Genomic DNA, 25683 nt, shown 5'->3' with positions numbered 1-25683 from the left:
GTTGGTTGTTAACGGTAACATTAGGAGCTTGATTGTTTTCTTCGTAATTCACTAGACTGCCATCCTCCGGCAACCCCTGCGGAATAGTATTGTGCACTTTAGGAGGCTCGTCATAGACCCCAAGAGACTGTTTGAAGGTATGAGAGCGCAAGTGGGTGAAGGCCCTCGCGTGCGCGTGCAGCACATACTAATGTCGGTTTCCTTCCGTCGCACGCCGGGACAGTGCTTGGTACATGTGGATAGCTCGCATCTTGCACTCATGCCATATGAACTAAGTACCAGGGTCCTCCTCTTACATTGACTTTTTTTTATTAATCTTTTGAGCTTGCTGTGTCCATGTTTAGTAGTAGTCTGTCAATCGGATACGTACATCTCATTTATGTTGGGTTTCCAGGATACTTACTTTAGTAATTATGTGTTCTCCTTGCCGTGATTAGAGCACCTGTTTGTTTACAGCAGTATACATTGTAAAACATGTTATTTAACCTCACTGTTAACGTGATAAAATGCGGTAATTTTTGGCATGATGCAATAAAATGATAACGGATTAAAATCAACGAAAAAGACAAAAAGCCCTTGATGGTGCGCAAGATAAAACCTTTAGTATACGTGATCTGAAAGTGTAAGGCGGCGAGTCACTGTGGCGGGGACACACCGCGCGCGACCCACGCACGAGGATCTGTCCAACACTGACCCATCTCGAACTATTGACATATTAGATTCGAAAATTTTAATGAAGGATTTGAGAATAGTTCAATCCGGTTGTATTGTTACTAACATTACGAGTTAACTGGGTTCTCCTTGTCGCTTCTGTATCTCCTCTTCACTTCTGTTTTGCTTATTTTGTGAGCTATGATGATCAATATTTTTAAAGCACAATCTGCGGGAGCCTTACTCGTATTTACATCTCGAGCTTTATAGTACTCGATATAAATAAACATTAATAGTAAAGTAATTGCTGTTCCTGCCACCTCGCGATGTATCGGGCACGAGCATCTGATGACAGACGCAGATGATGTAAACACACAAACAAACAAATCTAACATTCATTTATTATAATTTATTCGAGAATGCTGGCAGCCGCCGCACTCCAGCTATTTTGTTGACATAATAGTTACCTCCGCCGGCCCTTCCATAACTATTGCTTTGTTACGCGATCGCGGGAAACTTGCAGCCAATCGTTGATATAATTGAGGACTTTGCGTATGCAACATAACTAAACAATAAATAAAAGTGTAATTTTTCTTCGTAATATTAAAAATATGTCATATATGTTAACATGATTAATTTACATTTTTTTAATCACCACTCAGCAAGGCCAAACCACCGCAAAGGTGATGATGCATCATGTTATTGTTTTATTGCAAGTAATTATGACGAATTTCTACCGTTACTATATTGTGTACTTTGTATCTCGCCGGAAATTCTGCATACAAAGTCCTATATAGTATTTCAAGTTTATTAAAATTCCAAAGTAATTTACGTGTATGCAAACATATTCCTTGTATTACAACATTAATCTGTCCAGCCTCTCGCGGCGCGCGATCTCTATAAGTACTGGCATTTTATTCCGCATTCGTTATATGACAAATCCGTAATTATATCTCCAAGAAATTGTTCATTTAATATCCGAGAGAAATAGAGCACAATTGTTAACGAAGATATTGACAATTTAAAAATACACGAATGTTAGAATGGAGCCGTTAATTCGTATATGTGAATATTTAATGCAAATTAACGTACGGTCGTGAAAGAATAGTTTGCTATCTTATTAAACACAACTAGTCGGTAGTAAGTATTTAGTATATCATGTTTAGGAACAGCAAAGTTTCTTTTGGTTAATTGTAATTCAGCGAGTGCGCCCGCGCCGGTCCAACCGAGCAGCGCCGAGTAGCGCCGATTAGCGCCGAGGAACCGGCCATCCTTCAGTCCGCACTAAGGAAAATTATATTACAATTACAACACATCAGTGGACTGTCCGAGCTGTCACTGCATAACGCAATATAACAAGCCGAGTATCACACTAAGGCCAAGTGACACTAAAAATGCTTAATTCTAAAGCTATCAGCCAAGATGATTTTTGTTAGGAAAGTTGGTATTACGAAGGCTCAATCGTAGACATCGCCTATTTTTACATTTGTTAACAGAAGAGTACAAGGCTCTTTTGTCTCGCTCAAGATCCTCTTCTATACACCATAAGAAGCGCGAGCGCGTGGTAAGAATGCAGATTCGTCGGACTGGTTGTTGTAGAGACGGCTCTGCGTTGATCGTTTGAAACAAAAGTACGAACACTTGTTGCAGGTGCAGCTGGTCGCGGCGGCGCTGTGGCCCCCCGCCGCACCCCTTGCCTCGCCGCACTTCTTCTCTGCCACACATCGCCGCCACATCAGCCCGTAAGTCACCTATCATAAAAGCAACCTCCTAGGCTTTTCCTAAATACATACATATATCCATTTTACGACTTTTTTTTTCGTTTCAGATTAGATTATTACATGGATAGTCCAGAAATGGTAAACTACTACACACTGGCACAACAGAAAAATGGTAAATAACGAGTTCTTAAGATTGCACTTAATTTGTATCGTAAATCATTGAATAGATATTCCTGGAAATTCAGCTTAAGCGAAAATTTTTAGCTATGTGAAAATTACTTGCAATTTCTAAACTATCTCTAAAGATTATTTTAACCTTTTGCAACACTGTTTTAATTAATTTTTTGAATTTGACACTAAACGACCACTATTGGTCTAACTGACTCCATACTACTCTGTATTTTCGTGCAATCTTGGTACATATATTGTTGTTACCATGAGTACTGAGAGAATTGTGTGTGCAGTGCCGTCGCGCGCGGCCCGACTGGAAACCCTGGAGCCCGACAGCGAGGTGGAGCTGGTGCCCGGCGTGCAGCCCCCCCAGCAGCCTCTGCAGCCACCGCAGGTACGCATCCCCCACACATCACCACCATACATTTTTAAATAAAATGTTATTTATTCAAGCAGTAAATAAGAATGATTTCACATATTATGAGTAAGACTAAATGACACGATAATGTTATGACCGACAGCCTCCCGTTGCGGGCAACATCCCCGGCCTGATCCCCGGGCAGCGGGTGTTCATAGTGCACATGCCGGTGCCAGGCTACAGGTGAGCGGGCACGCAGCGCAACGCCGTCTGCGGTTCTCGCAACAACATCACTGTATAACTGATACAGTTACTTATCTTTTACAATTGTCTCCAGGCCGGGCACGATCGGCGGCTACCAGCCCGTGTACATCGTGGCCGCCGCGCCGCAGGGACACTACGCCGGGGGTACGTACTCTCAATATTACACAACGCTATTGATGTCATTGTATTTATTTGTTTTTATTTTTTATAATACACACAACAGACAAGTTTTACAAACACAAAAGATATAGATTACAAGACACATAAATGTTAACACTTGTTAAAGATTAAAATGTAAAGTTAAATATATCGCGTAATAACCGAGTCCCCACTGTGACGTCCAGGGTACCAGAACACGCTGCTGGTCGACCCCTCGCTGCAGGTGATGTCCCCGCTGCAGCTGCGCGCCGCACCCCCCGCGCCCGTCGCATCCGCCGCGCCCGCCGCGCCCGTCGCACAGCCCGAGCCCCCCATACTGCTCGGCACGCCCCTCGGCTACAACTCCGTCAACTTTGTCTACAACCCAAAAAACTACAGGTGAACCTTATTGTGAAGCATAATTTAAGGCTGTTTCCTTCTCTAACGAGCATGATGGCAAAATACATGTGGTGTGTGTCCGGCAGGGGCGTGGGCAGCTTGCCGGGCCTAGCGGAGCAGGCGCGCTCGTCCGCCGGCCCGCCGCCGCCCGCCGTCAACGCTCCAGATAAAGGTTTGGAACATTATACTTTGTTGTAGAGTTTTGAAATAACAATACGAAATCGATTACACCTGGTAAACAAGTGCTTTTAAAAAACTAACCGGTCTTGTATTTCAAATAATTCAATTGACTTCCAGACACAGTGTCAGGGACGGAGACGAGGCGGGCAGGGCACAGAACAGGACACAGGGTAGGGCACAAGGCAGGGCACGAGGCGGAGCACGACGCGGGCCGTGAGTCGGCCAGCGAGGAGACCAGAGAGAGCCTGGAGGACACTCGCCACGTAGCCGAGGACGCCAGCATGTAGCCTCTCCATTCCTCTACTGCTTCATTTGGCCTTCATCACTATCTAGGATCTAATTTATTACCACATGAACTGTTTTTATCTTCTAATTCTGGATTCTTCTATACATCTATTTATAACCAGCAGATTGGTTTAAATTTTCGTTAAAAGTCTGTAGTTAAAATAACCTGTTACTGATGTATGTAAATCTTTTGTGTTTCTCAAAATTATGAATCGCTGACTTTTGTAACTCATGTCTGTAAAAATATTACTTTGTAGAATAATTATACTTTTACACATTAAAAAAAAAACTATATTACAGGGTGTCTAGGAATGGTGCAATAATCTGACAGGGATCGATAATACTTAGACGGCGTAGATTGTAGACTAGTTGATTTGTAACAGTAGTATTGTTTGTGAATTGTAAACTTTGTTGCCGTAGATTTAAATAATATTAACTGATTGAGGATGTTGTTTGTTGTAATTTAACACCCTGTAGCTCCCCCTCCCCGCACTGTATTGCACACACACACTCGCACAAAGGGTCCTTCACACGATATTAGAGAAAATAATACATACGGCTATACTCGTAATTTGATTAAATTGTAATTAGCTTTACGCCAATTTTGAATTTAAAAATCTGCGTTGACTTGACATCGCACAAGTTTATCTGTAAAACATTGTTTTTTAGATTATACCTTATGCAAAATTATATGTTAGAACTGTGTCATCCAAAGTATATGGCAGCCAACCCACATGTCGCTATTCCAGCCAAACCATTGTGTTGTAAAAGGTTAGACAAGAAAAAGTTAAAAGTTTTGAACAAAAGGTAAGATGTAATTTTGTTTAAATTCTCAATTTGAAAAAGCACATGTTATTAACATGGCTCTTAAAAGCGCCTGACAGAAAACACAAAGCAAACAAGTTGTCTATACAACAGTAATGCATTACTTCCGCAGAGCGCACGAGCGGCACCACTCCTCCGACGAGACCCTGCTACATGAAGGTACGTTTAAATTGCTTCTTATGTTATATTTACACACCCGTTTATATTAAAGGACATTCATCTCATAACTACATATTACTATTGTAATAAATTAAAGAAGTCGTCATTGTCATCATCGCTTTTCGTTTGCGTTCCGTCTGTTCAGACGTATATACCATCTTCAATATATCACTATTGCTGCAATCTATCCATCTCGAGGCTACCCCTAACGATATGTCGTTATGGTATGATATGGAGTATATCCATACATTAACATTTCAGACATGCCACCATTGAAGCTGCGACACAAGCATCCCAAGCCCGCCGCCGACAGCGAGGAGACCAAAGATGCCAGTGTCGAGGAGACAAAGAGCATCAATACGACTTCAGTCCTGCGATATGACGGCAGCAAAAATATAGCGTACGACTCTTTGAATCTAACTCATACAAAATTAACTACTTTAATTTATCTACATTTACTTATTGCCTGCAATAGGTTATTTATATATGTAGTTACATTTTTGCAAGTGTTTAATGTTGAGTTTTAATGAAGCATATATGATACGATGTAATTTGTGCAGGGAGGGCAGTCGCGGCGGCGGGGACGCGGTGCAGCTGTACCTGATGACGACGCAGCAGCGCACCGGCGCCGGCGCCGCGCGCAACGCCACCGAACGTGAGTTCGCCGCAGTGACGGCCCCAGGCAGTGACTGACTATTGTCACACATAGCCTGCTACTACTCGTAAAATCACCATAAAATGTTTGAAGCAGATCTACGCCTTCATTCATAGCTTCCAGATATGCTTATTCATACTTGCGCAAGGGGCTAGTATTTTTTAAGTTTATTATTCTGAATCTAATGTAAAAAAGAATCATGTTACACGAGCAGAGTCAGTGCAGCCAGTGCAGGCGGTACAGCTTGTGCAGCCGGTGCAGCTGGTGCAGCCCGTGCAGCCGGTGCAATTGGTGCAGCCGGTACAGCTGATGCACTCGGTGGCGGCGACGACCTCATCCAAGCCAATACTGTCAGCAAAGACCGGCAGACCGCTCCACCTTGACGAGCCCGACGTGCAGACGGAACAGACCGAGAGCGAGGAGAGCACCGAGAGCACAGAGGACGAATCCGGCGCCGAATTCACCACCGCCCACAACTCTGCCGACGCTTCGGGGTAACTTTTACATTTATGATCGCCTTTCTAAATTTAGGATAAATAAAGGTACATTCTCAAAATATACCCTCGGCAATAGTAGAAATAGTATCTGAAAATACCTAATACGAATGAGTGGTGCAACTGACAGAGACTCTTCTTTGCAGAGAGACAGCGAGGTTGCTGTCGGGTGAGGACCTCGAAGCCCAGCGAGAAGTGCTGCGCCAACAGCTGCGGCACATGATTGATCGAATCAGAGGTATGCTGGCCGATAGTAATTTCTACAATTCACTCCGATTCCACGCGTTCTATTCCAAAGTAGACGCGTCAAGCGAATAACTAAAGACCTAACGAATCCACAACAAACGATACAATGGAACTGATAATGTGCAAATAATATTGAATACTATTAACTTGCAACCGGTTACTGGCTTTATTTAAAACATTTGAACAAGATATTTGGACTATTAGTTGCGCACGCCTGCACTTTGATGTCATGAATGTCACATTACGGATTAGTTTTAAAAAATTTACATTTTAATAACTCTTTAAGCAACATTTTTCAATACCTTCCTAAGAGCAGCAACGAGTCCAGCATAGAGGCGACGAGAGCAGTCTCGGAGGCAGCAAACGGCGGCGCGTGGCCAAGGGCGGCGAGCGCGCGGGCCGGCCGGCGCGGCGGCGGCAGGACCCCACGCCCTGCACGCGCCACCACGCCGCGCGCCTGCAGCCCGCCGCCAGCCTCGCGCACCTCTACGCCGGGTAGCGGCGCTCTCCGCACCCGCCTCGCCGCCCTTACATACAATACAACTTGGAAACGCTGCGCAATTTCTACTTACAATAATTTCGTACACTCACTCTTACTTAATTCGAGATCACAATCTTTTTAAATTTTCACAATAATTTCTAGTGTTCGATTACGAACATGGTGGATTCTGGTAGACATTCCTTTTATAGTTCTGCCATGTTTTATGGAACAGCTATCTTCAATACTCATTTATATAATTGCAAATTGACTTTCAAATGATTTCTCTTGCAAACTGTTATCACCGATTCCCCCCTTTCAACATTTTTATAAATTGTTACGGCAATGTTAGAGCATGGCCGGTTGCAAGGTCTAATCTATTGCTATGTCAAAATTTATCATAATTGTCTTTTAATTATTTCCGAGTGAAGCGTGAACAACAAAAATCGTTATCGTTTAATTTATGATGATAAACTACTTTCGTGATGTGATTCATGATTCCGCTGACTTTGCCATAAAACCACTGTTGAGTTCTGATTGCATTTGGCGAATCTGCCGCGCTAACAGCTGACAGCTGACAGTAGACAGTGGTGACAACTGTAAGGCCTGTATGTTTGCAGCTTATGGCCGGTGGGTGTAAAAAGACTTTCAGGTTGACGTGTCTGCTGCCCAGAGAGGTGCCTCCTATATTTTATGTCTTGTATAAAAGTGGAGTTAAATAGAATACAATAGTTTTGGTGCCATGTATGAAATTAGATCGCGATGATGGATGTTAATAAAAAATTACAAAAAAATACTATGCGTTTTTATCAACATTTTAAATACGATATTAGCTATTTAACTTCAAAATTAAACTTTTTCCGATTCCAAATAATTTAACTTACAAGTAAAAGAGTCAGTATCTTTATACAACTCGTTCTGTCCCTGCAGCCTTCGTATTTGAACTTTAAAACAAACGAGCCCTTCAATCTTTTGCCTTTTTATATTTTAAAAATTATAGGATGTCGAAATTATATCAACTTAATTACTAATAGTTTTACACTACTTCTTCTGGGCCTCTTACAAAAAGCCAGTTTTTTAACGTAGCGCAAGTAATTTAGATCAAAGTAGATTGAACCGTTTTTTTCGTTACCTACATTGAAAACCGGGGCATTGTTACGTGATCTATGTACAAATGATATCAAAAGTGACGAGGTATGCGATATGTGAGGATGCTAACTGTAATCCTTGTTAGCAAAAAATGTCAGCGAGTAGAAATGGCGACGCTGAGCACGAAGCTACATCTAGCCGGGCCCCGCGCCGCACCCCGCGCCTCTCTTCCCGCAACACGCACCCTTCGCCCCGCGCCCCGCGCCCCGCATCCCGTTGCAAACGGCAGTGTCCTGTTTTTACGTCAGGTCGCATTAGTGATCGAGATTAAGGAAAACAGATGAACATTACTTCCTAGCATTTCTGATTCCGGGAAAAATGAAGAAATCTGCACAACGAACTGTAGAGAGCTGAATTTATTGTATTCAGATTTTTTTTCAAATCTTCAAAATATTCGTTCCAAGTAAAGTTTTGGTAACATACTTCAAACTAGGCCAATATCACCTGCACCCGACGTGACGTCGACACCAGCACTCTACAGTTATTTACATTTTTTGCGAATTAAAACAGAACATAACTATTATGTACCGTTAATTTAGTAATGTCCCATTGAACTCGACAATCGGCAGACTGACCGCGAGCCTCGTCAAAACTGCACATGCAATTATACACAATAAACTGCGCCGCGGGACGACCCAGCCTTTCACCTCGCGCTGTGCCGGCCCAGCAACCACGTAACGTATACAACAAAAATGTAAATCGCTCACTTTCTCTCTCTTCACTTGCATGGAAACATTTAAAGTGTCAACGACGTAATTATGATGATACAAGTACTAGTAGTCCATTGCAGAAGCAAACCGGCAAGGCGCGGCGCAGTGGCGGGGCCTGCATGCCTTACCGTTACCATCGAATCTGATAGACCGCCGCTAACGGGCCCCTTTCCTGTGCGATCGGTGCACGATAAAATACCCGCGGTCACGACAACCTCGTACATGCCCCGCGAGCTCCGGAACCTTGGACTTTAATCCTCGCAACATACACATCACTTCAATACAACCAGCCGCAAGCTTAACAATGTTGTTAGCAAATGCCAGTTTGCTATAATCTGCAAATTGGAAGATTTATGACTTACCGCTAGAGTAGAAATAGTTACATTTTGCTAAGGTAACATGATCTGTGGCAGATAACAGACGTGCTGAGTAATTGCTATTGATTAAGGTGGCGATTAACAAGCAGATACATTATTTAGTAAGAGTAGTACACTTTCAATAAATGTAGACCAATTTGTATAAACCTTTGAATAGGATCGGACGTATTTCTTGATAATTGTAATATAGAGCTTCAAAAATGAGTAAAGCCTATTGAAAAGAACAAAGACCATTTGCATTGTTCGTAAAAATATTTCTTGCACTATAATTGAATTCATACACATTGATTGTTGGTCATTAAGTAAATGTAGTTAACAATTAACAAGTAGCTGGTATGTTGGTACAGAAAGGAAATTGTGTGTAATGCTCCTTATCGCGGTGTAACTGGGGAGAGTGTTAAAAGTGACACCCTTGCGCTAGCCTCGGTGAAACCTTGGTACGAGAAAATCGTAGTACTATCGCATCCAGGCTTTATTTAACTTTATCTCCAGCTGTGAGACGCCATCCATAGGTCAATTCACTTTGCAACTTTGTCTATAAATTTATGAAGTAAAGTAAAATCTTCACAAACGTGAAGATGAATTTTAGAAACACACTATTTAGTGTAAGGCTATAACCCAAGAGGGGGGAAGGTGAGGCTCAGGAAAGCAAGCCATAAGCGTTGTGATTCGTTCCAGGCAATTGGCGAAGCATCGTAGTGACTGGTGACCTCGAAACAAAGCGTGTGATTGTCTTCTTTTTTAGAACATCCGCTTATCGGGCACCAGCAGGCGATGACCTGCTTGCTAATGTAGTTTGTTTGAAGAACGTTTTTTTATAGATCTTAAGTACTCTTACTTAAGTAATTTGTTATTGTGCAGAAGTTTATTGCAACAGACAAAAATCCCCAAATACTACGATTAAGTACGAATAATACTGAACATTTCCTGCGGAAGCAAACCCCTGCTGTATCACCATAAATAAAATAGCGAAGCAACCAAAATCAAGAGTATCGTCAGCCGCTCAGCTGGTGTCGGTACGTATCACTAAGTTAAGGACCCTAAGGCACACAGAGATTTAGAGGGCTCAGCGAGCGCGGGCACATCTTTTATTGGCACAATAATAACAACACAGAGACCAGTCGGAGCGGACCCGTTAGATCCCGCGCTGTGTGCCAACACCCACCGTGTGACCCTGTCGGCCACGGGTCACTCTATGCCGGTGCACCGCGTGGATGACTCACACGAATCGAGATGGAAGTGCTTTCCAAACGAAAGGTGTCGAGAGATCGCTGCAATTATCCGGCGGACATCGTAACGCAGCGCAATTACTATCTTTTTGCCGAAGACCCGTTATCTCGACTTAGATGCGGAGCAAAAACGCAACGGGCGCAGTGTCGACGCATTCGCCGCGCTGGCCGCACGCTGCCGCTTCGCACGCAGCCCGCCCGCCAGGCCCCGCGTAGCTCGCACCATGTCGCCACGCGCCCTGCTGCTCCTGCTCGCCGTGGCGTGCGCCAGCCGGGCGGCGGCGCGCCCCGTGCGGCGCACGCTCAACTTCAATATGTTCGTGCTCAAGCCGAAGGAGGGAGGCCCGGAGCGTACCATCCTTACCACCGACGGCGTTTCGCGGTTTGGCCCTGTCATCGAGTACATGGTGCAGCGCATGCAAGGCCTCTTTTCGGTCAGGAATAGTCCGGAGCAGGTCGGCGGACTCGAACCGACGGACGCCAACTCGGCGGAGAATGAGGTGGACTCCGCCCAGGAGTCCCGGCTGCCCGGTGTCGTAGTGCGGCCCTCGGCCACCAGACCCGGCACCTATGAGGTGGAGATCGACGTAGTGATGGACGACGGCCAGCCCGACGACCGCGCTCGCCGTTGACCGCCGCCGACCGGCCAACACCGGCCACAATTATGTCGTGATGTAATGTAGTTTAAGATAGTCTTGATATCTCAAGTGTAATTCGTAATTTATTTATTCTTGCCATAGAGTTAATTTTAATAAATTATTTTTTATACTTTTACTACTATTTTTATTATCCGGCAAAAGATGAAAGCGACGGTTTTATTTCTCTCAATATTTATCATTAACTTGCTATACCTACTTACTAACCTCTATACGTAAAATATATGAATTCAAAATTGACAATAACAGCAAATAGCTATCCTGTATTCTCGTGTATGACTTTCATGTTTCTGCGAGGTGTTTTTTCTTTAGGCTTTCACTACTAGTAGTCTTAAGTTAAAGTTGTCTCACACACTATTGCTGCAAACACACACTATTGCGCACAACGATACAATCATCCGCATAAAGATGAATCTGTATTTATTAGACAAATATTATATTTGCCTTGACAAAAAACATCGCAGTTTTTAAAGTAAAGATTACAATTGAAACCAATAGGACGATAATTTTTTAGCAAAACCAGATTTTAGCAAGGCATTACATGCAAGGTACCAATAGTCAAAATTTAATGGCAGCGATTGATTCTACCATAACTCCTGCCGCCAACCCCAAGGGCAACATCTACTTTACAACGTAGAACGCCATCAAGTGCGTTATTGTGATACTTACCACGTCATCGTTGTATCATAACTTGCTTCAAAATACATTGAAATAGTAAAATAGCAAAAAACTTAAAGGTTAATAGTATTATAGCAGCTAGTTAATAGGAAAAGGTTTATTCTATGTTGTGTAACCTTCAATAATTAGTATGTTTCTGATCTGACAAAAACATTAGCAGAAAAACATTTAAAAAGTTTGAAATGATACAATCACTAGGAGCTGAACCTGTTTAAAAGCGCTGATAATGACATAGTTATTTATTAATGTTAATTACCTTAGTGATACATATTTATTAAAGGCTATTAAAAAGTAGGATAACCTCCTCCTATTCTCACATCTGTTTTTATATCGATGCGGGTTGTAATGGCATTTTATCTAATGCAACCTAGAGTCGTAACTTCGGTATTATTAATGGCAACTTAGATTTATCCTTGTCTGTCATTACAACATCCTAACAAGGATGTTCAGGAGGTAATTTTTATACACCAATTTTGAATAAAAATAGGGTCTTAGGTCTCGTAAAGAGTTCAAAAATTAAATGCCCTAAAGTAAGGTAATGTAGTTGTATAACAAGCTACTTCTTACCGTGTGAGATCATATCTGCAAATGTACTTGCACCAGTTTTCTCCGAGACAAGGGATCTTCATGACTGTTGTAGCCAGTCTTAATGGAATAATGTTCTTGGTCATATTTTTCGGACAGCTTAATCTTTGTTATAACACAGTACAGTTTGTTTAAAAAAGTCGACCAATAATTTATTTAAATTACCGCCTGCTCAATTCCAAGAGAAATAAACAGATTGGACACTTTATGCTATTCATTACCTATTTGTAGTAGCCAGCTGAATTAAAATATTGCCTTTCAAAGATTACTTTAGTATCATCAGATTTAGACAGCAAGCATATGAGTCTCGCTCGGTCAATGTGACCAGATTTACAATCACTTAATTCTAAGTCTGAGTGACCCAAGATACGGCGGTGTTCTATTTATTTCTCTTAAGTTTGGAATTCGATTAGAATTCAATAAGTCTGTAGAAACTTTTGACTGTTAAGATTAGTAAGGCACCAAAGAGAAATAAAAACTTCAAAAGAAACATATTTAAAGTATGTCACAGTATTGAACCGAAGAAAGTTAGATATAAAAATTATTCTTATCACACAAACAATTAACGTAATGATGAATGAGTGTACCCGTATATGGCGTCGTAGTAAAAAAGTACCCCTAAAAAGAAAGCGGGCAAGGTCAGCTGCTGGTGCAGTGGGCCAGTGGGCGCAGCAGTTCGCATGACAATGACGATAGGCCCGACTCCGCCGCCGACCGACGCTCCAGTAGCCGCACAACTACCGACCGACCAACTACAATACAACGCTTAACAATTACATTTTGTGACAAACGTGATTAAAGGAAAACTCTCCAGTCTTTCACATTCTTGAAGAATTTAATTGAAAGTACTAACAATGTGTAGTGTGGTGATGACAGTGTTATTACTGCAATTGCTGATATCGCAATGTGCGTCGGCGCCGTTACTGCTGCAACCCAGCCGGCAGGGTCAGCAGGGCCAGCAGCTGCTACACCTGCAGCAGTTACAGCAGTTAGAGGCCCTGCAGAGAATCGCCTGGCCGCAGCACTTGTAAGTATAGAACGTCCCATAGCGTGCGTGAAGCCACTACACCTGACACTGCTGCAGCTAGCAACCTACTTAGTGTACACTCTTACACACACTTGTATTTATTTATTACCAAAATATTTGCATATATCCAGTCAAAAACCATTTCATTAATATTGAAAGTTATTTTCTACCGCATAAAATAATTAAATGTAATTAAAAAAATCAAATGAGTAAAGACTTCTTAAGTCGATAAAGATCGACTTAAGAAGTTGAAATCCACTTTTTATCCATTATTTACTTGATTACTTTTAGATACAAACTGTGATAGTTAAATATTTTTTTAAATAGCGTATAAAGGAAGATGGTAAAATACAGTTAGGTCGTTAACTCTAATGGGTGACGTCCACATACCTCGCCTATCGACAAATTCCGCTCAGCAATGTGTCAAACAACTTAAAACGAAACATTTAGAGAAATATTATCTCTCCATTTTCCAGAACAATTCCTCCGATAATAATCCTCATTCAAAACGCTCAGACGAGGACGACAGCTGATACAACTGGCGCACAAACGAAACGAGACGCCACGAAAAAAAACGCTAACAAAGGAATAGTTGACAAGGATTTGGACTCTGTGATTATCGAAGCGGATCCTGAAGATGAAGAGACGAGGTCGCAGAATGTGCTACTGCTGCCGAGCAGCGCCAGGCTGTCCATAGGTGATGTCATCTCCGCCATTCCCTTCCTGCCTATAGAGATTAACGTGCCGGATACCATCGGTTGGGTGTACAACGGTATAGCCAGTGGCATCTCCAGTATTATATCTATCTTCGGCCGGCAGCCGGTCGCCCAGGGCAATAGTGGTGGCGCGCAACAGACCAGGCTACGCACGGAACCGCTGCTGCAGACAGGCGGTGCCCAGCTCCTCCTACTGCCCCTACCACAACTGATACCTATACATCTACCCATACAAGTGTGACTTAATACAAGCTAACCGATATATATGTTATTTTATTTAACTGATCCTTTATTTATTACAGAATCTTAGCTTCCTTTATTCAAAGATCATTTTCACATAGTAGAATAGGATATACTTCTAAGGTGCAACGAAATAAACAACAACGTACATAGATAGTATTTATTTGTTATAATATAATCACATGAATGGTATAATAACAGCTAACTTAACCTACTGGCGACTAAAATGGCAACACAACTTATCCTATTTCGGCGACAGTACAGTTACAAATCGATCGACCCTGATCCGTGAGCCTTGCTCCTGCGCCGGGCATACTTTAACACACGAAGTGATTCCGCTGGTACAATATCTAATAATAACGACAAAAACATCATGTCGGCCGTAAATCTGAATGTGTGGTAAATGTATTAGACATCCAAACGAATAGCTGAAATTGTCATAAAATATATCAAAGTGCTCCAAAATTATACTATACATTTCTAGTTTCTATGTTGTTGATATGGAAATGTGTAGTTTTATTAGTAAACGATAAGAGTCCGCTGTATATCGAGGTCTAGACTGTCCTTGCGGCAAGGTATGCCGGGTCCTGGTTGTAGGCCGCACCCTCCTTCGGCACTATGACGGACACGGGGTACGTGAAGCTGTAGAAGAAGCCGCGCGGAGGTCCCTGACGGTTACAAAAACAATAAGTTGTTTAGATACTTGCAAAGCTATTTCTAGCCGTATTGTACAAAAAAGACAGTATAACTGACAGTGGGTTCCGGTTCCTCGGTGGTGGTGTAGTACTGCTGCTGGTAGGCCTTGCCCTCACGAGGCTGCGGGTCCTGCGCCGGCGCAGCTACCACCGCGCTCTGCACCTCAGACGCCGCCGGCTCGTACTCTCTGCGTTGTTAGGGCAAATTGTTAGCAGTCTAAATTTGTTAAGAACTGATAGTAAACGATAATATAATAGTAAGTAGGTCGTACTGCGGCAGCGGCGCGTGCAGCGACGCGGCGCGGGCCAGTTGCCAGGCGCGCTCGTGCGCCAGCCGCGCCTCGCGCACCTCTGCCGTCTCCTCCGCAGGCTTCAGCTCCACCTTGGGCAGGTTATCCTCCTGGTGGAAGCCCTGGCTGTCGGCCCAGTATCTCACCTTATTTCAAAATAACATAGTTCGTTGTGGAAAAGGGGTAGATTAACTCAGAAATACAACCATGAGATGTTTATCCGGTAAGTAGGCGTGGTGGCACTGCTGCGATACCTTAACGAGTTCATTGTTGTTGTTCTTGTAGACGTAGGAGCCCTGCACGTTGCCGGAGCCGGCGCGGTCCTCCACCTTGGCGGACTCGGGCGTGCGGTAGCCGTAAGCGTAGTCGCCACGCCCGCTCTGCCCGTGGAACTGCGCCGCCTCGTACACCTGCACGCATCCCGCACAACACCGCAATATTAATACTCACAATAAATTGCCTTCTCATCGAACTACTGTTAACTGAAACCAACTCTGAAGGCTGATATTTGAGTCGTTCACCTAGACTGGAGTATTTGTATGTTAATGGAAATCGTGGCAGTTGTTGACAGAGACATAAGAACATATGAGAACATCAGATGGCAAACAGTCTTATTAATCACACATGAACAAATTGGACTGGTGTTGAAAATTATAATTGAACTGAAGCGAAAATATTACAGGAGGTGTATATTTTTTTTACCTGAGAAAGGTATTATTTTAATTAAGGAACGCAAATTAAAATTAACAACAGCTTATTACCAATTAATTATAAGGTACATAGAAATACCTAAGTTATTAATTAGACCCGACCTTGGCCAATTAAAATTTAAAATGACGCATCTCTTCACTCACTGCTTAAGTTCGCGAGGAAGCAATATTGTTGATAGATCCACATTTAAACAAACATGAAACTACATATATTCAAATTTAAACTTGTTTAAGGTCAGATCTGTTACCGGTTCCGTGACTTCATCTTTTGAATTACTCTCAGCTATTGTCGCCATTTTACATAAAAAGTAGACACACTGACAAGAAAACTACTAAATGGTGTGAAATGTCGGTTAGGTAAGGTTTGTGTGAGCAGTTTTACCTCCTCCTGGTAGTTCTCAGGGTCCTGGATCTCCTGTCCGTTGCGCCAGTAGTGGCCCAGCGTGGGGCCTGCCTCCGCGCTGCGGAACCGCGGGTCGTCGTACCGGATCTGCAACGTCACAGTACCAATGCTAAAACATAACTCAACAATTTATCTATCTGATGCAATAAGTGATGTTATAAACGTACGAGAGGCAGGATGTTGGTGCGCCCTGCTAACTGGGGCTCTGCGAAGGGCGGATTGTTGAGGTACTGTTGCGCCTCCTCGGGCGCGAGGTCCAGCTGCAGCACGTTGGAGACGGGCTGCGCGCTCGCTACGACCACCGCCTGCATACAATATTAATAAATGTCACCGAGCCACTAAACAATCGCTGTAAATATTTCCGTCTAACAAATGATGCAAACATCGTGGTCAGGGTTACGTCGGAGAGATGCCAGTCATAAACTTATTGTACTGCCTATGTGTGCTAATACGAGTATACTAAATCTTATATTCGTATGCCATTCGTTATTATTGAAGCACTAAAAGCAAATAGTATTATTAAACTTCAATGTATACTCATTAAATAATTATAATTAACGATTTTCTGCAAAAAGCAAATAAGTTTAAAGTTTTATAAAAAGTAAATAAGGAAGATAAAAATAAATCGCATCGCTCGCGGTCCGACTTTACCTTGCGAATTGTCGTTTTGTAAACGAATAAACATTCAATACGAAATAAATTAGCAAGTTCCATACATAAATATGGTAGAAGAATGGCGTCGTGTAACATGCTCGTAAAGTATGGAGAGCTATTTCCTTATCACCTTCACAACAATTAACAGTCAAATGTACAGTTATCAGATTTAAAAACTAAATAAAACATCAAAATGATGGTGATTAAAAATATATGACTTATAATCGATGAATAAAATAAAAAAGGAAAAACCAACCGCTTAAAAACGCCATTTAAAAGTGATTGATCAAACCGGTTTTTGACAAAAGGTTAAGACACCTCCGTGGAAGATGGCCTAAGCTGTACATTATTATTATAATGAAATAGGTACGTATACTAAATTATAATGAAATGTAGCAGTGTGACTATTGAAACTCTTATTTTAATGTCCCAAACGACAAGTCAGCTCACGTCATCATTCTCAGCATCGCCCGTGACATTGCTCGCTACAACACCGACACACAGTACTGTTATCTACTCGAACAACTCAACACAATGCCTATAATGCAGTGCCTCGTTAACTGTAATAAACATCAATATACTATCGTTACTATTTATTTTATAGTAAACAGCGAAGTGACCGCCACAACTGCGTTACTATACTGGGTGAGCACTAAAGCAACTTTCCCATTACCTCCTAAAAGGTTCATAATTGAATATAAATACAGTTATCTGGTATTTTAAAGTAAAAGCAGCCGACTATAGTTATAAATTACTATTCGTACTTCAATATAAAAGACATCAACGACTACTAAGAACAATAATTCAAATTAAAAAAAGGGTAAAAGTCAATACTCTACAGTTTGTGTACAGCTCATGAATTATTCATTTCTTATCTTATTAATTGTCTTGTCTGTCGTGTTCACTACTTCACCTCGCCACTAGTAAAATGCATTATTAATGTCGGCTTGACTACTGTCAATATTGAGTATAATAAGCAGTTTAAATACTAATTGCCGACAATCTATTAACAAATAAATACTCGCGTAAAGGTTTTTACAATTTACATCTTATTTATGTACTAGTATATCTACAGTATGTACATTTTATCGCTTGGTCTCGAGCTTAAGCGTTCAATTGTGAACTCTTACAAAAACTAACACATGTAAGGGTCAAATAAGCGACCTTTATTACATAACGAGTGACTCAGCTAACATAATATGGTATAAATTATTATGTACTTGAGCATTAGTAATGTTGTTTGTTATCATGTGTCGAATGTCTGTCAGGTGTCAGCAACGCAACAAGCGACAAGTTACAACTGATCTATAATCATTAAGTTTCTTTTGTACAGATGCCACAGCTCTAACAGTTCGCTGTTGTATCAAATAATTAAATCTCGCAAATCTGTTGACACCCGCCGCGCCTCACTCACACAATGTTATGGACTTAGACTGCTTAATGTCAGCGATAAACCCTTACACGATGACAGCTTTGGTAAAAATTAAGAGAAGATACCTTTTAGTTGTTTATAATCAGATAAAATGCTTATGTTTACATTAAATTATTCTTTAAAACTTCTCATCAATCGACGCAGCACGTGGCTGTGAGACGCGCAGACAAACATGTTCCACTACACTACTACGTTTCTTAGAAAACGGATGTGAATCTTAATAAGTGTATATTTCAAAGAGGATATAAAAAATGTAAACAATTACGTAATGTGTGTCATCCATCATGGTTGTATATCATGATCGCGAGTGCTCAGCCGCGGGGGACAGAGGTCGGCGCTGACTACATTAACTGACTAATTACACGACTTTGAGATATTTTACTGTTTTCTTACATTGGTGTAAAGATCAGCAGACCGCAAAGCGCGGGACAAAACACACAACGATGTTAGCAGTGCCGCTTACAGCAAAGTTATATTAAAAATTAGAGACATACAAGTATGATGAAACACATTTGGTATTCGCTATCACTTAACACGACTAAAAATAAAATGTTAGAGTACTAATCTAAATTTATAAATTGTGTAAACGTAGCACGATCTGAAATTTGTCTTATGACGAATATTTTTGTAGCGGTAACCGCACTGTGAGCTGACGGTGACACAGTGGCCCGCGCTGCTCCGACAATACAACAAATCCGCCATACAAGTAGACATTGTTTGTTTGCCCAGTTAAGGTCTGTACACACTACGGGATATAAATTATCGTGTGCGGAATAGGTGTGTGTTCAAGTAGTTACCTGTTAACATACATCGTAATTAGTATGAATTTATGAATATTTTATTGACTAAAAATCTTTTTATTAAGAGCTACATCCTTATTTGTTCACTTACGTTTACCTAACTACGTCCTATTTTATCTGAACTTGTAACATTGTATGTGCCTCATCTTTAATTATATATTTGCTCGCCAGGTGGCCGCGCCCAAAAATGTGCTTATTCCTTCGTCGCTTGACTGTGACTCGCTCGCGCCTAAAAGAAAACATTCTAGTGCGCAGGCGCAGCTAATGTAATTCGGCAACTGTAAGCATTTCTACGCCTAGATCTAGTGCCTATTGTTTGGCGCGCCGCGGCCTGCTTTTAAATCGATTATTGATGCTTTTTAGTATGACTACAGGTCTGTGGGAGCAACGGTCCACGTACGATACAACACAACACAAAAGTTCGCATCATTTAGCATAGGTTTGTAGCGCAACAATCAACTGAAACAACCGGCTCACTACGATTGTGGTAGGAATCGAACTCGGACAAGTAACAAATAAAGCTTCCGACATCTTTAACATTCAGTTACGATCTTGTTCTAGCGCCCATTCACATAGAAAATAAACAGCTAACTCTACCTCATGGTATTATTTACTGCGTAAAACATTGTTTTTTTACAACACGGAACAAAGTTGAAATTACTGATTACACTTTAAATACATAAACGGACAAAAAATCTCATTTTGATTGATAGCAATGTAATTGGATATTGTAAAAATATTAATTCGTTATTTATTATATGTATTCGTGACCTTGCCCCCCCCCCCTTTCCAGGAAATACATGACTAGACGTCGTAAATTATTTATGCTTTTTCTTTTTTCAAAAGTTTTATTTCAACTTCGACACGGTAATTGGACACCGCATCCTTAAGTTAGTCACTAATGTGACAGGCCCTTTACAGTTTTACGATAGAAAAAGAAAAAAGTCAGTCATTTAAAATCGCAATTTTTAAAATGTTTAATATTAACGATGTAAAAATTAATAAAAACCTATTGTAACATATGTACTAAGATCTTTGTGACAAAGGTCAAATTAATAATACAGACATGATATTGTAAACAAAATGCACCTGCGCTAAAATGTACTTCTACGACCCGAGAGCATTAACTATTTGTAATGTAAATCCATGTTTACCGTTTATAACGCAATAAAAAGTTTAAAACCGGCATATGATTAAAAATCTCATTTTATTTTTAACAATAAAATAATCGCAAACAAGTCAAAGGTTAAAGTTTAATCTTTAAACAACGTATTAAAAAAAACATATATGTAGTGGTTGGGATCCTTCGAACCAATAATTTAGTATTCACGTTTTTCTAAAGACATCTGATGTTTCATGTTTAAGTTACAATAACTATTTAAGCTGCAAGAAATACATGATTGAGACGCGAGCAGCCTCGTCTTGTTGACCAACACTTGCTTGTAAATAACAACACCTATTTGTTTACGTTCACAAAGTGATAAAATTCCATAGTAAAGGAGTTTATACACACGCGACGCGTACAGCCTCTTGTGCGGCAGATGAACATTTTCTGTTAAACAGGATGTGCGTCCACAAGGAATGGTAAACATTTCTCTTTGTTCATTTTAAATTCATTGTAATTTTAACTGCTTTTGCTTATTGCATTGCTGGCTTATTTTCCAATTTATTTTAAGTAATGCGACTATAACACAGCTACAACGAAAAAGCCATCCTTAACAGAATGCAGCAGGGCACTATCGGCTTATAACGATGCAGAGAACTTAGAATTTGCTTCAAATGAATTGATTAAAAGGATGTAGGTAAATTAATCTATACATATATCTTACTAACACATGACTCACGAGCCGTAGCACAACTGGAAGCTTCTGCTCGGGCATTGCTTTGCTCACAGTTTTCGAGACATCTACCAGAACTTCTTTCATATAATTCTCTAACAGCTATGATTATAATTTTATAAATAATTAATTGATTTATCTTTTCCTTCAAATGATATCATCAGGTGTCGGGTTACGCAACCTTACAGGAAAAACCCAATTTTGTCTATGAGATGCCGACCTCCGCTGATATTTGGACAGATGACAATTATAGCGAAATAAGTGAAGCTGTCAGCTACAAAATTAACACAAATATGTTATCGTGGGACAAATTATTGTGAATTTAAAGTGACTCAATTTTATGCGGTTTCTAGAAGGTACGTTTATTGATTTATTTAAAAATATACGTAGGAACGGACTCAAGTTAACCTTACTATTATTAGTGATGAGGTAACGCCGGCTCTGGGGCTCATTAATATTTGTTATCGAGTAAAGTTCGTCGCATTTTATATCATTTACATATCTTTCGAGTCTTTTAACGAGAGCAAAAGATTAATTCCACCATATTTACAATGCAAGAATTATTATTAAAGTATTGTGTATCTATGTTTGAATAGATTCCTTTTCTGTAATCTGTTTAACACACATTATTTTGCGGACAACAGCCTCCGCAGCTTACGCTTTCCGATTGTGTGTACGGGACTTTACAAGCGTTAGACAAAAACGAACTGGTAATGAACTCAATCAATAGAGATCAACGGCGTCCGTGTGTCTCGATGTGTCGACCGTGAGCGGGGACACCTAGTCCAGCGTACTTGTGTGCTTAGCACCTAAACGTATGTGTAACTGTCCTGTCAATACGTAGTACGTACATACCTGTGCGTGCTAATTAACTTTACTATTATTACTTGGAGATACGATATTACATATGAACTGTAGCAAATTATATGATAAAATACGCGCCGGTGAATTATATTTTACATTAAATTTTGGAACTAAATACTTCTATCTTTTTAGAATAATAAGTGTAGAGCTGTTAGTAACGAATATAGATACAGTATTTTAATGTAAAAATTAAAAATACGTTAACATAAGCGCTCTAAGATACTGGCGGGTTTTAATAAATAATGTTCATCGAACTTATTGGACCTTGAACCTACGTAGACGTTAAATGCCATTAATTATTGCCATTTCTGTCGCACAAAAAGTGTTAATTAATTGCAATTAATTGCAACGTAAAGTAACTATTAATTAATCGTCAATCATGTTAAACCTGTCTCAGTGAAGATGTAAGGACGATACCGAACTATCCTAGAGATTCTCCTCCTATCTGATTAATTACATAGGACAAATTCTCTTTCATATAATTCGAACTAATTATAAAAGATTGATCACACGGTTGACCATAAGCATATGTAGGTTCAAACATGATTCCCAGTACCCGTTTTATTTAAATTTTATTAAACATGTTTTATCAAGATATGAATCCAAAGATATTAACTATTGATTTTTTACTTTTTAACACAAAGGAACGAAAATGAAATAAGGAAGGATATAAATGAACGAAGAGCACCAGGTGATTGCTTTATTCCTTAAATATATCCTATCGTGAGACGAGCATCACTTACAAAACCTATGTCTCACAGTCGCGCTTCTCGGACCTCGTCCCGGTTGTACCACGTATCGAATGTCTCCCAACTAATCTGACATCTGACCGCAAACCTCCCAATTTACATCTGACACCCGTGATTCATACGAATTTCCTTTGAACTGTATCATTACCATGAGGATAAATATTACCTGCACACACATTCAATGATCAATTTAGACGTATTTAATTCAGATGTTACGAGTTCGAATCTATCTCTTGTGTTTTAGTTGTGCTTTTTTCAAGCCTCCTAACATCTCGTTTGTGACAAGTAGTTGATTCTTAAAAAAATCACATTCAAGATTTAGATACATGGTTTTGTTGTCGAATTCAAGAAATTATATCCGTTTGTTATTACCACGTATGTTTTAGTCATATTGCGGTCGACGGGATAGTTGAATTTCTGTATTTACATCTTAAAAAACCCAATTCTCAAACTGGTGAGCCATATTTGTTATAAGAATCTTTTAACAAGTGAAGTTATTACAGAATTCGAAAAAAAGATATATCCTTGAAAAATACAAGCTGCACCGCTATAATTCGAACTTAGGAGTCCTATGTCGTAATATGTTAGCTTACTCACAGTGCTATCAGAGATTCTTTTAAGGAGCAACATCATATATTTTAACAACAAAATACAAGCAAATATAGTTACACAAATTATCTTGAGTGTAACTTAATGTGTTTAATATTAATTTTAATTAATATAAGCACCTTACGATATAAGAATTCATAAAACAGGACAAAAAGTTAATTAGCGCTAATTAAGACGGAGCGCGGATTTTGATCACGAAGATTGCATTTTTTTATTGATTTCCACATGTTGGTTATTATGTAGATGGTCGGCAGCGCAGTTGTTCTACGTGTGACGCGAACGTAGGTAATCTATATCAGTTCAGGTTCGATCCCCATATACAGATGAAATTTTAGTTTTCAAATATCATTTCCGATGTTGGAAGTTCTTAAACGGATACAACCTGAAACTATTTTTATATAACGAGTAGTCTATGGACGATTGTTCCGTTCACAGAGATTAATTCAGACACGCAATAACAAGGTTAATATGGTATACAAAAGTTTTATTTCTCTCTCTAACTCGCGATATCAAAAATTACCAGGACCCTATTCTATCCCTCTTGTTCAAAATAATCTTTAGAAACTCACACAGCATTCACACAGCAAAATTCAAATTATGATAAATGCGTCAAGTTTATAATTAGTTGGAATAGCATTGAAATCATTCATTTTTCGTAAACCCGATGAACTCGTTTTGTTATGAAAAAAGATATTGTCCAAAAGCTAAGCACGATGGATACATACATTTAAAATCCCTTAGAATATGTGAGATAGTACTCACCGCCGCCGCCGCAAGCAAAGTCGCGAATCGTAACATGTCTGTGATCTGTCTGTGTATCAGCCGCGCTCACGTCTGCTCCTGCGAGATAATACCTTGTTGTAGCGATGCGCGCGCTCGGCTATATACAGCCTCCGGCGGCGGTGACGTCACCGCGCCCCCGCCCGCACCCCTCGCCCGCCGCCACACGCCCGGGAACACGTTCCGAGACTCATCTTCACGATTCCTGAGCTCCATTCGTCATACATTGACTCGTCAACACCCGGCTGATGGTCACTGTCGTGTGTAGCGCGCAATGGACGATAATTTTCTTCGCTCGTCGATCGGATGTTTGTCTTATCCACTGTCAAGGTGTTATTACGAGTGGCGCACGTCAAATGCCTATATATGAATAAGTCGTTTAGTGGAATTAGCGGCAATTGATAACATTCAAAAACGCCGTAGCCGTTAAAATTAGAATAGTAGCGGTGCGAGCTACGACCAATGTTTACGTCACATGTAATCGCTACCGCTGCGGTGTACGAGAAGAGTACATACGGTGTTTACGTCCTTTTGACTGAAATCCTAAAAAAACATCATAGCTTTACTTTTGTTGGACAGTAAAATTATTAAAAAAAAATGCAATTCGTGATAAAAAAAGCACTACATTTAGTCTGCGTTTTTATTGTTGCATATTTAACTGAGATTTTCATGATGTCTACACTGCAACTATACCTAGTAGTTAGCTTCCTCATAAACACATATGATGAAAATTTATGGGCAAGTTTAATTCCCTTTATTACTTAAAATGTCTACTTTTCCCTATAGGAACGCATCCGCATAGTATCTGCGATACAACTACTAAGGTACGAGTATATGCAGTAAGCAGTCCTCAGTTTCCTCATAGCACAATCGGCGAAAAGAAATGACTGAGCTTTGAGAACCGCGTGCCGCGCCAGCTGACGTTGATTTTTAATACTACAGGATACTAGCTGACGCCCGTGACTTCGACCGCGGGAAATTAAAAAAAACATAATTGGTAGTCAAAGTGTTGTTTCTAACTATGATCTACATCTGTGTCAAATTTCAGCGAGATCCGATAATCCATTTTGCAGATGTTTATCTAGTAACAAATATCTATCCATCTAAATTTTCGCATTTATAATGTAAGATGATAATAAAAACATACCAACAATTGGTTTGAAGTAAGTAGTAAAGTTTAACTCCTAGAACTGTAAACTACCAGACCGGCTTGACTTCCAACGCTGCCAACTCAACCTACGTTGTTGTTTGTTTGACCTTTCAGAAAAAAAATGGTTATTAATATGCAATAGAGTTTGCGATGGAAAGAGGAGAATTAATAAAATAAGTCAAACGACTCTTTTTATGAAAATACGTATAATTTTATATAGGATCATTCTTTAAAAAAAACAAAACCGACTTCCAAACAAAATACACGAAAAACAAAACAAAATGCACTAAAAACAAAACAAAATACACCAAAAACAAA

At 40.4% G+C, this 25683-nt stretch overlaps 3 protein-coding genes across 3 annotated transcripts; 2 read left to right on the top strand and 1 right to left on the bottom strand.

The window, feature by feature from the left end:
- Positions 1 to 2322: 2322 nt before the first annotated feature.
- Positions 2323 to 7787, top strand: LOC106100235. The gene is made up of 14 exons (XM_013279030.1): positions 2323 to 2393; positions 2480 to 2544; positions 2837 to 2937; positions 3065 to 3144; positions 3239 to 3309; positions 3510 to 3702; positions 3789 to 3874; positions 4000 to 4165; positions 5105 to 5151; positions 5413 to 5551; positions 5712 to 5806; positions 6021 to 6300; positions 6447 to 6538; positions 6858 to 7787. The coding sequence occupies exons 2-14, from the start codon at positions 2493 to 2495 to the stop codon at positions 7043 to 7045; spliced, it is 1590 nt and encodes a 529-aa protein (XP_013134484.1). The 5' UTR covers positions 2323 to 2393; positions 2480 to 2492; the 3' UTR covers positions 7046 to 7787.
- A 5365-nt stretch (positions 7788 to 13152) lies between these two features.
- LOC106100146 lies at positions 13153 to 14402 on the top strand. The gene is made up of 2 exons (XM_013278890.1): positions 13153 to 13435; positions 13912 to 14402. Exons 1-2 carry the CDS (start codon positions 13263 to 13265, stop codon positions 14390 to 14392), a joined length of 654 nt encoding a protein of 217 aa, XP_013134344.1. The 5' UTR covers positions 13153 to 13262; the 3' UTR covers positions 14393 to 14402.
- Positions 14403 to 14537: 135 nt separating this feature from the next.
- LOC106100198 lies at positions 14538 to 24305 on the bottom strand. Its single transcript, XM_013278972.1, has 7 exons — positions 24198 to 24305; positions 16657 to 16794; positions 16469 to 16576; positions 15631 to 15786; positions 15359 to 15522; positions 15145 to 15274; positions 14538 to 15059 (listed from the first exon to the last, which is right to left on the bottom strand). Exons 1-7 carry the CDS (start codon positions 24231 to 24233, stop codon positions 14946 to 14948), a joined length of 846 nt encoding a protein of 281 aa, XP_013134426.1. The 5' UTR covers positions 24234 to 24305; the 3' UTR covers positions 14538 to 14945.
- Between the last annotated feature and the right edge of the window lie 1378 nt (positions 24306 to 25683).

The sequence above is a fragment of the Papilio polytes genome, unplaced genomic scaffold, assembly GCF_000836215.1.
Source record: "Papilio polytes unplaced genomic scaffold, Ppol_1.0 DF824069.1, whole genome shotgun sequence".
NCBI lineage: Eukaryota > Metazoa > Arthropoda > Insecta > Lepidoptera > Papilionidae > Papilio > Papilio polytes.
The sequence above is the reverse complement of the archived record's forward strand: the minus strand, read 5'-3'. Positions and strand labels throughout refer to the sequence as shown.

Bases quoted from the DNA above. Each gene is read 5' to 3' on its own strand.
- LOC106100146 (XM_013278890.1), top strand. From the start codon at position 13,263: ATGTGTAGTGTGGTGATGACAGTGTTATTACTGCAATTGCTGATATCG. The intron at 13,436-13,911 runs GTAAGTATAGAA...TCCATTTTCCAG, and splicing joins ATCGCCTGGCCGCAGCACTT to AACAATTCCTCCGATAATAA.
- LOC106100235 (XM_013279030.1), top strand. From the start codon at position 2,493: ATGGATAGTCCAGAAATGGTAAACTACTACACACTGGCACAACAGAAA. The intron at 3,875-3,999 runs GTTTGGAACATT...ATTGACTTCCAG, and splicing joins CGTCAACGCTCCAGATAAAG to ACACAGTGTCAGGGACGGAG. The intron at 6,539-6,857 runs GTATGCTGGCCG...TACCTTCCTAAG, and splicing joins CATGATTGATCGAATCAGAG to AGCAGCAACGAGTCCAGCAT.
- LOC106100198 (XM_013278972.1), bottom strand. From the start codon at position 24,233: ATGTTACGATTCGCGACTTTGCTTGCGGCGGCGGCG. The intron at 15,787-16,468 runs GTAAAACTGCTC...GGATGCGTGCAG, and splicing joins CTGAGAACTACCAGGAGGAG to GTGTACGAGGCGGCGCAGTT. The intron at 15,523-15,630 runs GTATCGCAGCAG...TTTTGAAATAAG, and splicing joins ACAACAATGAACTCGTTAAG to GTGAGATACTGGGCCGACAG.